Source organism: Pistacia vera, unplaced genomic scaffold, assembly GCF_008641045.1.
Source record: "Pistacia vera cultivar Batoury unplaced genomic scaffold, PisVer_v2 Contig1330, whole genome shotgun sequence".
Lineage (NCBI taxonomy): Eukaryota > Viridiplantae > Streptophyta > Magnoliopsida > Sapindales > Anacardiaceae > Pistacia > Pistacia vera.
In genome coordinates, this window is record NW_022195392.1 from 49267 (window position 1) to 63850 (window position 14584).

The 14584-nt window shown below is 35.8% G+C and overlaps 1 protein-coding gene across 2 annotated transcripts; it reads right to left on the reverse strand.

The window, feature by feature from the left end:
* Positions 1–4031: 4031 nt before the first annotated feature.
* Positions 4032–10130, reverse strand: LOC116122390 (homeobox-leucine zipper protein ATHB-8-like). 2 transcript variants are annotated; one of them, XM_031408245.1, is made up of 19 exons: positions 9735–10130; positions 9392–9625; positions 9136–9295; positions 8736–8836; positions 8556–8646; positions 7870–7965; positions 7675–7788; positions 7494–7577; positions 7216–7371; positions 7049–7123; positions 6768–6874; positions 6484–6676; positions 6176–6361; positions 5992–6072; positions 5399–5533; positions 4991–5316; positions 4780–4879; positions 4524–4673; positions 4249–4395 (listed from the first exon to the last, which is right to left on the reverse strand). In XM_031408245.1, the coding sequence occupies exons 2-19, from the start codon at positions 9616–9618 to the stop codon at positions 4249–4251; spliced, it is 2529 nt and encodes an 842-aa protein (XP_031264105.1). In that variant the 5' UTR covers positions 9619–9625; positions 9735–10130. The 2 variants fall into 2 exon arrangements, with proteins under 2 accessions (XP_031264106.1, XP_031264105.1); XM_031408246.1 differs by lacking the exon at positions 9735–10130 and having other exon boundaries at positions 4032–4395; positions 9392–9618.
* Between the last annotated feature and the right edge of the window lie 4454 nt (positions 10131–14584).

Here is a 14584-nt window from a genome sequence, read left to right on the forward strand (position 1 = left end):
AGGGTGAGTGGAACTTTGAAAACGCTCACCATTAATCTCTTTTTACATGCAGCATATTTGCTAAGTTTTTTTTTGGATTTTTTTAAAGCAAAGAGAAAGAGAATTGAAGGTACAGGGAAACAGGCATGCGTGGGGAGAAGCAGTTTAGATAGATTTGGATTCAACACGACAAACATGGCCTACTTTCTCCACTTCTATTCTTATCTTTTTTTATTTACTAATACTTTGTCTCGATCTGCGCTCTTTCCATTTTGCCGACTCCACTATAATGTTTGACTTGCTCATGGCGCCGTGTGGCTTGCATATTCCACATGTCAATTAAACTAATTACCAAATTATCATTATAATTAATTGGTAATTAATTCCCAACCTTTTAATTTGTACTCTTTCAGAAATGCATATCACAATTAGTTTTCTTTTCTTCCATTGGCGCCCCATAATGATATAATATTGCATATAAATGAGCCTCTTTAAATTTGAATATTGAGTATGGGAAACAGTTGAATTGAAGAATATGAACGTACGACATTCTCTCCATAGCTAGGCTTCTTTCTTTAGCACTTATTTTTACATATTTTTTCCTAGTACAGTGATGTAAGAACAGAAGGAGCGGGCAGCCATTGAATGGTTGTAATCAGCTCTTAAGGTCAAACAGCTAGCAAACAGAAACACTCATGCTTCATTAAGGGACCACTGTAGTACTATCTCCTGATGGTTTTATGATTTTGTTTGTCCCATTGTCGGTCACCTCCTTTCCTGTAAAGATTAGGAAAAAAAAAAAAAAAGTCCAAAAACTACTATACAATCACGAAGCTGCATGTAAAAGCCATTACCTTAGGCAGTAAAGCAGAAAGTCTTTGTGCTTTAATTACCTTCACACTTCATGGCTTCTCCATCTTCATCTCTCAACAGACCCTCTGGATTGACTTTAAATATCACCTGTGCACTCAGTTTTGACCTAAGTTACAAAAAATGTTAAACATAATCATTCGAATACTTTCTCTTTTATCATGATGTAGGAATTTTCCGCCCGTTGCTGACTTTACAATATTAGTAACAACCCACTTAATTATTCGATATGGATACATGATCTTTCATAAACTTGATATCTCATTGTAATTTACAACTGATTAAGCTTGAGCACTTTATATATATATAAGTATATATGGTAGATAGACTACTCCACTAAGGTCAAAAGAAGAGGAGTAATTTTCCAGCCAAGAGAGGCTTTCCCACAACCTTTCTTGTGACACTTTTCCTTCTAATTTCTAAGTTATAATGATGGCGTTAGGGATTTTCTTTTGTTCTTTTTTTATCCTTCTATTCCCTTAAGCAATGATGGTGGTGACAAAAACTCTTTTCCCTTTTGCTCAATCAGAACTCATTGGGGGTGGGGGGGCTTACATAGTTAGAAGATTCCATCAATAAAGATGAGTCTAAACATAAAAATTTAAACTAGCTGACATTATATTGGCAAACCAGCTCAGTTTTGCTGTCACAGATATGATCGATATTGCAAGTGTTTTCATCTTAAAAGTCTCAAGATATCAATTATACTTCTTGGAGACCATGCAAAAGCCTCTTTGCCTTCTCTCTTTCTATTCAAAAAAAGCTCCTTTTTCTCCCCATTTTTATTTTCTTATTAGATTCAATGGAGTAAAAGGTGTCCATATCTTTTATTTTTTTCTGCTTTTAAGTTTCCCTTTCAAGATTTTGTAGCAAACATTTTCCCAGTTTTGTTCCTCTAATTTAAGACACAACTGGTTTTATTTTCGAATTTTAATGTAATAATAACAATAATTAGATACACGTGCGTCCCATTCTATATGGCATCAACAACCCACTAGCTCAATAAAATCTAAGGAGTTTGAATTTTGATGTGGTGACACTCGGCAGGTGTTGCCGTTTGACTCGTGTTCAAATTCTCTTTAAAGATTTCAAATAGATTTTTTTGTTTTTTTATGCATTATACTTTTTTTGTTTTTTTTGTTTTTTTTTTTTTTATAACCAGAGACCAGTCAGTTTGTGTGCACTTTAACTAATCTTCGAGACCCTGAAATTAACGACTAGATAATCTTCCAATAGAATTTTCATACTTTATTTTAATATAAAGCTCATTTCAATATATCTAGCATTTATTGAATTGATCATTTAGGTAATTTCTCCTACTTATTGAAGTAAACTTTAAATACCAAATTGGCCAAGTTACAATTCTCATCAATTTATGCAGCTCGTTTTGATACACTCTAGAAATGAGATTGCTTATTTTCCATTTTTTAATACAACTGATATGTCATAATTAATAATTTGAAATCAACCCATCATGAAAAGAGATATTATGTTGGTGTTGGTCTGTCTAAATTAAAACGTTAACCTTAACCCATATGAGTATTTGTTTCCTATAGACAGTGTGGCTTGGTCAATGATCAACCCTTCACTCCCACACAATTAAAAAAGCTTCCAAGCAATCTCTGGGCCAGCTTCTTTTTCCACTGATAATGTTCCCATGTTAGGTAAACCCACTTAATTTATTGCTGTTCTCAGTTTAATGGACAGTGTTCAATTTAAAACCATTTTTTTTTTTTTTTTTTTTTTTTTATAATCTTCGATAGATTATGTGTAAGTTTTTTGTTACAGTACAATGTTATTGTTTTCCTGATAAAGGCGAGTAATTTTCCCAGAAAATGAAGTTTTGGGCACTAAAAATTATATATGCAATCGACCAGAGCATTAGATTTGATGAAGAACAAGAAGTGGGATGAGAATTATAATGATATTGATGACTCAATATCGATCATTATAAAAGATGTGAGGAGATTATGATGTTACAAAGGGGTTTGATTGAATCAAAGATTGCTTGTGCAAACGTGGCATGCATAGAACTAGTCCAGCAGGGAAACATCTTAATTAATGACCAAATGTACTTAGCCATTACAGAACAGTTTCCATAAGAAGTGATCTGAGTAATGGATTATGGAAGGATGTGGATAATTTGATCATTATGAGATTTGATTCGAGGGGTTAATGCGTCGTTATTACCAAAACCCCATCAAGAGTCTATATATCCAGCTCCAATGGGAGCTGAGTGGGAGGATGACCCTTCGTGTCTTTCAATTATGTGGAAAAAAAAAAAACAAAGAAAGAGAAAGGGTCATTTTCTGAATTGAAACAACCGATCGCTTGAAGATGGACACCATTCAATATGGTGGGGTAAATTTTGCTTATCTGCTTACTTATTGAGGATCTGCCTTTTGAAAACTTCAGTAACACTCTTGCCATTTGAAGTATAATTTGATCTCGTTTGAAGTGGGAGGATGATTTGGTAAGACCTAATTATGAAGCTCTTGCAATATCATTAAACCAGCAATGGCTATAATTAATTATCAGTACTCGTCCCTTCATTTGAAAAATTATTACTTGTTATGTGCATCACATTCTTGTTTTTTCCTTTTTCAATCTTACTTTTAAAAGTCGGGCTGTCTTTAGCCCCCAAGACCTTAAAACTATTGATCGGATAAAAACTCCAGTGGTCACCACTATTAAGAACTGTAGAAGAGACCATATTAGATTCTCTTCTTGCTCTTTTACCATTAAAGAAACTTCGAACTTGGAAGATCATATTAGATATTCTTTTACAATTAAGCCATTAAGTGGAAGTTATATCATTTTATTATCTTTGTTAATTAGACACAGATATGCCCGAAATGTCAATGAATTTACAATTTTAATAACTTTATTCATCTTCCTAATGCTTGAGCAAGAATGGTTGCTAGCAATTGCTTGGTTATGTTTTTTACATAATCATAAATAAAGGGCAACTGGGGTTTAAAAGGATTGATAATAATCATTAATTTAGGTGGAAGAACAAGTAAGGGCTAAACAGTAAGGTAATTGAAGGATGCAGTAAGAAATTGATTGACATACAACCAATGATTGATCTCTAAGATTAGAAGGTGCAAAGGGAATGTTTTGATTATAATTTAACTTAAAAAGAGAAGGAAGAGACAAAGGATAAGAATTCAGATGGAATATTAAAAGTAAAAGGCAGAAGCATAGGGATTGATAATAAAGCATAAAGCAAAATAAAAAGAGAGTAAAGTAAACCAAAAATGGGGTCACTGTTGCCATTTGCTACTACATGTTCATGACAGTACTAACGCATTTCCACACAAAAGGACGAAAAAGAAAAAGGATTCTTCTAACCTAAATTTTTCATCTACAGTCTATGAGATTGATCTGTCTAAAGCTTCACACAAATGACCAGTTGATGAACATGAAACAGATGCAATGAGCATTTTCTTCCTCATTTAACACCTTCCAAGCTACTGCTCTCTCGTACGACACTGGCCTCCCCATGCTTGACAAGCAAATACCACCTTGAAGGCACATAAAACCCTGCACCCACCAATTTTAGGATGAGGGAATTAAACCTAACTCATTAACTAATATCAACTGAAGAGAAACATTACTGCATGATAAATACGTACATGTATGCCTAATTTGGATAAAACAACTATATATACCTGCTGCATTATTTGTGGGAACTCTGAGCACAAAGTCTTCCTTCCATTGTCGTCGAAGATCTTCTCGAGAGTTATGTCTTGAAGTGCAACCAAGGTTGTCTCAAGCATGTCAAGCCCTGCTTGATTTGCAAATGTGAAAACTGGCAGAGCCTGCATAAATTAATAATTAGATTACGTTGGCCTGTAGGCCAAAAACAAAAAAACAAAACAACAAAAAACAGAAGTAAACCTTGTCACGTATGAAACAAATAAATACCTTCAGAGAGCAGCACATAAGTGCATCGGAATGATGCCAAAGTGATTTAAGAGTGGATTCACTTCCTTCATTTTTAAGAAGTTCCACACCAAGATAACATCTGTAATGAAATTCATATACAATTCTTATTAACCCACGTTATAAATTGTTATCTTTTCCTAGATGTGATCTGAATTATATATCAAATGTCTTAAGAAATTATAAGACGTACCGATAGCTTTGGCTTATCCAACGAGCAAGAGTGTGGGCTTCAGGAGTACCAGGAGGTGGCCGAAGTCCAGCTTGAGAACCAAATCGAGTAGGGGAGAGTGCCAGTGCCACCCTCTGAACAGAGGATATAATACTACGTACATACTGCCTAGCCATGGTTGCTATGTTTTCTTGAAGGTGGATCTCGAATGCAAATTGGAATGCTATCGTAATCACAGATTTTGTGCTCCCACTGGGAGCAGAGTAATCACCAGATGCTTTATTTCCAGTGGTTCCAACTTCAAGAGCAGAGGCAAGGTCAAGAGTACGGTTTGGACTGGAGGCATCCTGCATCACATTTAAGAGTGAATTTCCATGCTACATTAAATAAAGAGATAAAATGATCAAATCATACATGATAAACACTTACTTTTCCCGAATCAAGTGGAATAATGCGGAAACCAGAAGGAATTATTGGTGCATCATCAGAAAATGAAGCATCAATTGGAGCAAAGACCAGTTCGGCGCTGGTGCCAATTGCATTCTCATCCACTCCGCTACAAAGCTGAGAAATAATAACCATGCTCAGTAAAAAATCAACAGCTGAAATGGAATCACCCAATAAAGGTTAAAGTTATTGCATTTATGAGAGGGATAAAGCCTAGGTCAAACCTCGCGGCCTGAATCATTTTCTTGGCGACATTATGGCCTAACTTCCTAGTCTACGTGACTTAGATAAATTTGGACCAATAATTGGTGCACCGTTCAAGCATTAACTTCTGTTATTTTTGCAACTGAAGACCTAAAGCTAAGGTTAACTTATACTTTTAACTCCTTGTTTGGAATGGGAAAATTGCACAAAAATCTGGAGGCATCTAGTTCATCAGGAATCAAGTACTATCTTCACATAGGCAAGTTATCAGAAGAGGCAAGAAAAGCAAATGTATGAATACAAACTTTATGAATTTGCAAATTGATGTGCATTATGTCTTGAAATAACAAGAATTAAGTATTGCTACTTACTTGCAAGAGGAAGATGTCACTAGGCATTATCATGTCGTTCCGATAGGGGCCCATATTCTCAAGCTTAATGACCTCTAAAAACTGTAATGAAACAATTTGATTTTATCAGATACTGCCTTACAGAGACATTTTCTGTAAGAATGATGCCAAGAAAAAATCAAGGACTAGCTTCGGTAAAACTTGCCTCTTCATGCTCAATTGTGTGAGCCAGTGGAAGAATAACTTGACCCCCAAAGTTTCCAGCTCGGGGCACTGGTAAGCTACAGGGACCAGCTTTAACAGCAGCAGCCGAATAAGCATCAATACTGCTGTCTGCCCACTCTGATCTGTGTTCTCGCAAGAATCTGAGCAGAATAGCTGGAGGTACATCCTATAAAAGTTGAAAGGTAGCTTCTTCAGTCAAGCATATTTAATCTTTATTCATAAACTCAGACATACAATAAATACTAATCTATTATCTAGTAAATGAGCAACACGTATGAAAAAACATACCTGTAATAACATGGATGCCTTGGCACACAGCACTGCATTGCTCATAGAGGGGAATCCGTTGGCATAAGAAAGAGGCACACCCATCATCTTGCTAGGAGATGAGTTCACGTGGACTGTAACATCATCAATGCCGTCACTTTCCAACATAGACCACCCCTCATCAGTAAACCCATTAAGAGCTTCATTAAAGCCCCTGCATAATACAATCTGTCAGACGACTGCATACAATTAAAGAATACTGTATTGATCAAAGGGAACAATCTGAAGTATCAGGAATAACATACTTGCTTAATCTTTGACTAAGTGCACGTAGAGCTGCAGGTCTTCTTCCCCAACCAGTAACATTAGGCTGTGAAACTTCTTGGGAGATCTGCCTTAAATGGCGTAAAGCCTGCATCAAATGGTAAGGTTATATTGGAGGAGTATGAGACATTCAAACTCAATGATATTATCCTTCTTTCTACATCTTAATAGGCATTATTTCTATAGCATAAAGAAGAAGCTATTTGTATATAAGTTAATAAATTCCTCAATGCAAAGAAATCACTAGAGTCAAGTGTCTTACCGCCATTGTTGTCTTCTGAGCAAGCAGGGTTGATGACTCATAAAGCGGGCGCAACACTTCAGGGACACTCCACGGCTATACATACAAGTGATTTAAAATTAAAAATGGTTCAGTTATTGGGAAAAAACACCTATATTTTCCCATACAAAATGAAGCAATTCACCTACCTCTAAATCCATATGATCAACTATATGAATGATTGATCCACCCCCTTCACAAGGTCTTATCAGATAACCACTAGGCAGCATTTCTGCTCTCACAAAATGTGACGCCTGTGGCATACTCGGACCATTCTGAGTATTGTTGAGTGATCTTTCACAGACCTAATAATTTAAAAGAACATATATACATCATCAAATCACAATTGAAAGCTTGTTGATGAGATAAGCATCAAAGAAATTTCATGTATATTAGTACTTGCTTTAGAAGATTTGGAATCACATACCACAAGACTACCATCCTCCAAAACGGATGTGTAGCGCAGCAACCAGAAGTCACGGGCTGGTGCCAAAGTGGTTGGCGCATAGAGCTTCACGAAGACAAAAAAAATTTTTAGAAACAATTAAAGCTAATTTTTTTATCATGCTAAAACTAAAACCCGAAGCTCCAAAACTATAAGCACGAACCTGCATGTATAGCAATTCAATGGTTCCACTGCTTCCAGTGGGCAGCACGTTTACAACATCCACAGATCGGCAATCACGATACCATGATGGCCTATCTTTAAGGATTTCAGCGACCTGCACACAAAATTACCGACTAATTAATCTTCCCTTAACCAAATTAAAACTCTGTGCCCAGAAGGGAATTTAGTGCATTACCCTTGTAGGATCTAGGCCAACAAGGCCACATGCACGTGCTGCCACTCCAGTGCAACCATGAGAAATAGCAACGATTCCAATGGAATCCGGACCAGGCTGCACACACACAAATAAGAGATGATTACATGAATTATAAGCTTCAACCTAGTAACAACAGTTCTTTAAAGAAAAAAAAAAAATTCTTACTTAGATTTAAAAGAACAGAAACTATTATCGGAAACATTGACATCATGAAACCTTAGGATATGAAGAAAGAAATTAAAAAGACGACAGTGGTACGTTGTGCGTGGTGTGGTAGTCTGCATTCTGGTTGATTATTCACATTAATAATTAAAAATTAATAATGGGTAAATTTTTTTTTTTTTTTTTTAACCTAGTAGCAAAGTAGCCTGTCTGATACCAACGTTTTTCCATAAACTCGTTAAAGCACGCGAGAGGGAGAAAAATTAAGAAAGAAGAAAGCATAAAAAGGGCAAACAAGGAAAAAAAAAAAAACTAGCAAAAGCCAATAAAAGAGTGACAGAGACATCATCGTGATTAGTGCCGATGTTGTTGATATGACGTAAATGCGTGTTGCTTAGAAGATTAGCAAGATATTTACGTGGTTTATCAATAATTGTAGACAATGACAAAGAATAATTAACGGAGCAGAAGATTTAAATAATGAAAGTGAAGAGAGCAGTGACCTTCATCCCAGGCATTTGGACCCACTCCACAGCAGTTCCAGTGGCCTTTGAAAGAAACTCTGTTAAAGTCTCGTCTGCAATGGACAAAAGTCTAGAAAACATACAACCGGAATCTTATTAGATACTGCAACAAAAGTATAATTGTTGAGAGCAACAACACAGAAATCTTTCTCTACTAACCCTGCAGGACTGGCATCCCTTGGTGGATGCTGAGGAGTCAAATGGTGCTGACCACTCGTCACCACCGATTCACAACTAGTGTCTGTGGTGGCAAGTGTCGCCTGCAAAATTACACAATAAATTAACTCCAAATCCATAATAAACAAATATTTATAATACAAAAAAATATTCAATCGAATTCTTCTCATGTCCAGGCCTGAAAACTAACTAAGAACAAAAAATTCCACCGCAAATTGTTACCTAATTAAATTTTTTGCATAACTGAATGGATATATACAGGATCATAAATAAATATAAGACTCCAGATTTTGATTTATTCTCCTGTTCTAAATTTGAAGGCAACGAAATAAATTAAGGAAAAGGAGCGACAGATAGCATAAAATGAAATTGAATAGTTTACATTTTGCGTCTGTTGGCGGAAGAACGTGTTCTCATACACCAGCTGGGACACCTGCTTCTGCAACCGATCATTCTCCTCCATTAACAGCTTATTCATTGCTGTCAACTTCCTATTCACAGCTTGAAGGCGTGACGCTTCTTTCCTTTGTTTCTCTCTACACCTGCACAAGAAAAAGAAAAAAAGCATAGTTTCAGCTTAATTTCAACAATAATAATAATAATAAATCTTAAATAAAACAAAAAAAATTTAGACAGACCTTCTGTTTTGAAACCAAACTTTGATCTGCTTGGGTTCGATGTTGGAGAGAATAGGACATTCTCTGATGAGCTGCTGGCGGCGCATAGAACTTGGTTTAGGACAATCATGATAAAGTCTTTCAAGAGCTTCGACTTGTTCCGGCGTGTATCGAACATACTTCCCGTTGTCCATTTGCATCTTGTTATTACTACTCACGTCCTTGCAGCTCGAACTCACCGCCATCATTGCTTCACTGTCAATAACGAAAAACAAAACACAATTTGAATACTTGTTAATCAACTAACCAAATAACAAGTAATATAATTAATTAAATTCATAAAAAGAAGGTTTTGCGAACGAACCGTCAAGCAGATCAGATGACTGTGTATTGCCCCACACGAGGATAGCTAGAAGGAGTCCAGATTCATTATAGTTTACGAACACAGTCAAATCAAATCAAGCTTTGGTATAGTTTGAATATTGTTCGTTCAAAAATCAAGAATTCTTTTCTTTCTTTTTGAAAAGCTCAAGGCGTAAGATCTTTCACTGTGGACGTAAAGAGTGAGAAATAAAAAACGGAGGAAACTCTGAAAGATGCGAAGATGTGTTAAGCAAAGGCGTGAGAGAGTTCAAGAAGAGGGAAGTGGTAATTGAGCCATGAAGGAAGAGGAGAGAGTTAAAAGAGCTATTGAGTTGGGTGGGTTGTATAAATATGAAAGAAGAAGAGTTATAATTATTTAAAACGATGAAAGAAAGAGAATGAAAGTGATTCTTTGCTAAAAAAGAGAGAAACCCCTTAATACCAGACAGCAGAATATGAGACCGACCATATCCCGTTTTGTTTTCACATCATTTTTTTTCACTTTGCTCCGTTTCTGTTGCTTTTGCTGCCACTGCTTTTGTTTTTTTTTTGTTTTCTTGCACTCCTCCAACTTCAATCCTCTCGCTTATGTCAAATATATTTGTCCATTACTCTTCTCTTTTAACATTTTATCCACACTCTCCCTTTTGAGCGCGTGTCCCAAAAATTATGATTTAATTTTTTAAATTAGAGATTTAATTAAATAAATGATTTTAGTTTGAATAAAGAAGAGGGAGAATGGAGAGAGGACAAAATTATGAAAGTTAATGCATGCGACCGGGGCCAACCTCGATTTCTCATCTTTTATACATTCTACTCATCATCATCTCCCCCAAGTATCCATTAATTTGTTTTTTTTTTTTTAAAAATAAATTAAAAACCCAGAGCTGTGTTGAAGAAGAGAAGGTGGTGTATCCTATAATATAAACTAGGTTTGAAAATTGGGTTTACTTGTAATTAGCTACCTCAATCTTATAGTCAACAAGACCATGTTATCATACACAACTTAATTCTCCAAATTAATTACAAATATATATTAAACTTTGCTGAATTAGACAAAGTAATGGCAGGTAGTCAATGCCATTAACCATACACTAAAATGTACTAGTCAATTAAGGTGACCAAACTATTAAGTAGTCTAGTTCATCAAAATTGGGTACCAGCTAAAGAATTAACAATTAATGGCAGACCAACTTAAGTGGGTGTTTGATTCTTGGGCATTCCGCATCCAAGATTATTACTTTTTAACCAGATTAGATTAATTAATTTAATTATCGACTACTCTTTAATTTTTCACCTTTGATCCATTGTAATGGGTTATTTAACAGGTCATAATCTAGCGACTAAGAGATAAAGGCCGAAAAGATGTTTTTTATTTTAGATTTAATTAACAGTAGAATATGTCAACGGCTGTGAAAATAAAATGGGCTGGAAAAAGTGTTAACATGACCCGCCACTCCCGCTGGGTGCATAGAAAACGGTGCCACTAGTATTAGTTTAATAGCGAGATTTAGCCCATCAGAGATGGACAGCTGTGAGTTTTAAACGTATGCTTGACGCAGGCACGCAGCAGACCATATCTGGTGTGGTCCACACGTGTGGGACCTGTGGCCCCCGCACGCGTGAAGACTCTTCTTAACTTTATAACGTGCTCCTCACCAGCCACCCCAGGTGTACCATATTTTTTTATTTTTTATTTTTTATTTTTATCTCTCGTGCTTTTCTCGTTTATACCCTCTGCCTCACCCCACGCGCTCTTCTATTTTCGTTAAACATAATCCACTTTTATTTTCTTATTATTAACCAATCAATTAAAAGTAAATATAAAAACTTTTTTTTTTTCGTCAAAGATATATTAGACCCCTTAAGACTCAAGCCCTCTTTTATACTTTTGTTTATGCACTTTTTTGTTTGACTTAAGCAGATAACTTGTGATGCAAAACAGAATAATTATCCATCCAAGTAACTTTTCATTAATGTTAATGTTAATAATTGATTAATATTCAAAATCCAAATAAAATAAAATAAAAGCGAGTGGGGTGGGGTGGGGGTAGAGAAGGAATGAGAAAAGAACAAGTGTCAACTTCTTTCGGCGTGAGAGAACTGAGGGGGTATGCACTATAGACATTCTATTCGGGTTATAGGAAAGCGTGACTTGGTGTTTCCTTAACGTAACGGACTTTTAACACTCTCGTTCTCCTTTACCGTGACACGACGTAGTTGTGTCTTCTTGTTCTTACTTAGTTACTGGTTTTTTTTGTTGAAATGTGTGACAAATGTAACCTGAATATTTAATGAATCATTTACATGACATTAAAAATATGTGTGTAGCAGCAGTGGTACAAACACAAAAGCATATACACGATCCTAAAAGGGCACGCGAAGCAGAAGTAAATGGGAGTGAGGAAAAGTGTCAGTGGGACGGCCTCAGCGTGGGCCGACAGCCAATTGGTGGGCCCCATTAAGCGGCGGGGAAATAGAGGCTCTTTGGGCCCGCCCGGCTGTTTGATAAGGATTTGATTTTCTTTTTCTTTCTTTAATCAGAATATTCGGCGGCGGCACTCTGGACGCAAATCTCGGTGTTACTGTTAGTAGATTAGTGGTCCATCACCTGTGATGGTGACTGACTCTACGCGCTTCCCTCTACACCCGTAGAGCGTGGAATTGGAAATGTTTACTTGCTACTTACGACTTAAGGGTTGTCGGGCCACTTTGAAATGAAGCCCACCTTTTGTTTTGTTAGCCCAATAAAATGATTATGCTGCCCATATGCCTCTGTGAATACCACAATCATTTTGTTATGTCCCTAAAAATAATCACTGCAATTCAAATATATCTTTGCATGTACGCTTCCTCACTCCAAAATTTCTTTCTTTAGCCAATATTGTGGATACATGGCCTAACCGAATTGAACATACGTATGGTAAAGGATGAATGCGACAATCTGAGTTGGATATCATCCAATAAATTAGTAAAACTGACATCTGACCTAATTCATTTTTTGTCAAGTTATGGTGGTTGTACCAAAATTGGTCATCAGGAATTCACGAGCTTTCTTATAAGATGTTAACATCGCCCAGAACCGGTCTCTCGGTTTATCATTTTTCAATTTGACCGTTTCTGTTTCGTTTGCAGACTGGATTGTCCGCCAGTGGTAGTGGTGGTGGTTTACTTTCATAAATTTGGCTACATTAGGAGACTTTGAATCCAATGCCACGGAAAATCACATTCACTCGTGACTCAAAGTTAATTGCTGTTTGTTCTTACGTCAGATTTGATGGTGTTTCGTATCTGGTACAACTAGTGGAAGAGATGGAATTCCCCTTCCTCATTTGTCAACTTTTTACACGATCTTTACCTCCACTATCGAAGCCACTGTCCTCTAATCTACAAGGTTAACATTTTACATGTTCAGACTACATAAATTCTTTTAAGTATTTAAGAAAGATTGAAGCGACGTTTAGTTAGGGGTAATATAAGATTATTAAAGTTATGTCATCTTATATTATTTGATTATCAAGTTTGATTGTCAAGTAATATAAAATTTCAATAATCTTCAAATACCGATAATAGTTACTGTTAGTAATATTGGAGTTAAATCTAATTATCTCTATTTTTTTAGATATTGTAAGATTATTAAAATAATCTTTTTTTTTTGTTATAATTATATCCCTTATTAATAAAATTTTAAAACAATAATACCCTTATTTTTAAATTTATTTACATGAATGTTGTTTTTACTATTTCACCTCAATTAATTAACTTTTTGGACAAAATTACCCTTGAATTCAAAATAAATTGCAACCCACCCAAGCCACCACCCTCACCCACCTGCCACTGACAACCATCGCCGTCGTCGGAACGACACACAGAAGGCCAAAAATGATCGTCGTGCGCCGATATGGCCATCTCTGACCAGATCATGCTAGATCTGGCCATTGACGGACGTTGACTGCCAGATTGACAGATATGGCTGATGACGGATATCATTGATCTGGTCGTCAAAGGCAAGATCCGTCGATCTGGCCATCAACGGTCAGATCTATCACGTCTGGCCACCCGAAAATGGCCATACGACACACGGAGGCAATTTCCTACCTTCTGTACGTCGTTAGGTTGTCGACAATCGACAATGGCTGGGTTGGTGGAAATACTTTGTTGATTTTCCAAACTTTTAATATAGGGTTCTTTTTGCTAAGTTTTTAAATGCAGGGGAGTTATAAAATCCAAATAATAATCAATATTAAAAAATAATATAATAATAATATTTAATTAAAAGACAATTCAGTAATTTAAATAACATACTCACCAATTTATTCCTCACAACTAAACATATTAATATAACATACCCACTAATTAACCAAACACATTTTCCTAAAGATTATTGAAAAATTCACAGTAATCTTTAAGGTAATCTAACTTTTCAGTAATCAAATATTCTCGATAATTCAACATTCCTGAACCAAACCCCTAATAAACGTGTGGAGCACTTCACATTTTTAATCACGGGAAAAATTGCCCTATAGCTCCACATTTCAATCAACATGTCATATAATAACGTCAACTCAAGAAATCAAAGTCATAGAATTCTTATAAAAAGACAAAAAGGATATAAATAGCATGTCAGATCATGACTATGTTACTATTCAGATGACTATGTTACTATTCAGAGGCGGGCTCCATGCTTGAACAAGTTTTCTAAGTCGTCCAACATCCAAGATATTTTTTTTTCAAATAAGAAAAAGAAAAACATGGCTGCTACAATCTTTCAACAGTCAAGAAATATGTTACTGCACTCAATTTTAGAAAAAAGTAGTTTACATATAGTATTAGAACGAAGAAAAAAAAAAA

What these genes read in the sequence shown, in the direction of transcription:
- LOC116122390 (XM_031408246.1), bottom strand. Translation starts at nt 9,618, where the DNA reads ATGATGGCGGTGAGTTCGAGCTGCAAGGACGTGAGTAGTAATAACAAG. An exon ending in TCCAAATGCCTGGGATGAAG is followed by an intron (nt 7,966 to 8,555) that starts GTCACTGCTCTC and finishes GTGTGTGTGCAG; the next exon opens with CCTGGTCCGGATTCCATTGG. An exon ending in TTCCACTTGATTCGGGAAAA is followed by an intron (nt 5,317 to 5,398) that starts GTAAGTGTTTAT and finishes AATGTGATGCAG; the next exon opens with GATGCCTCCAGTCCAAACCG.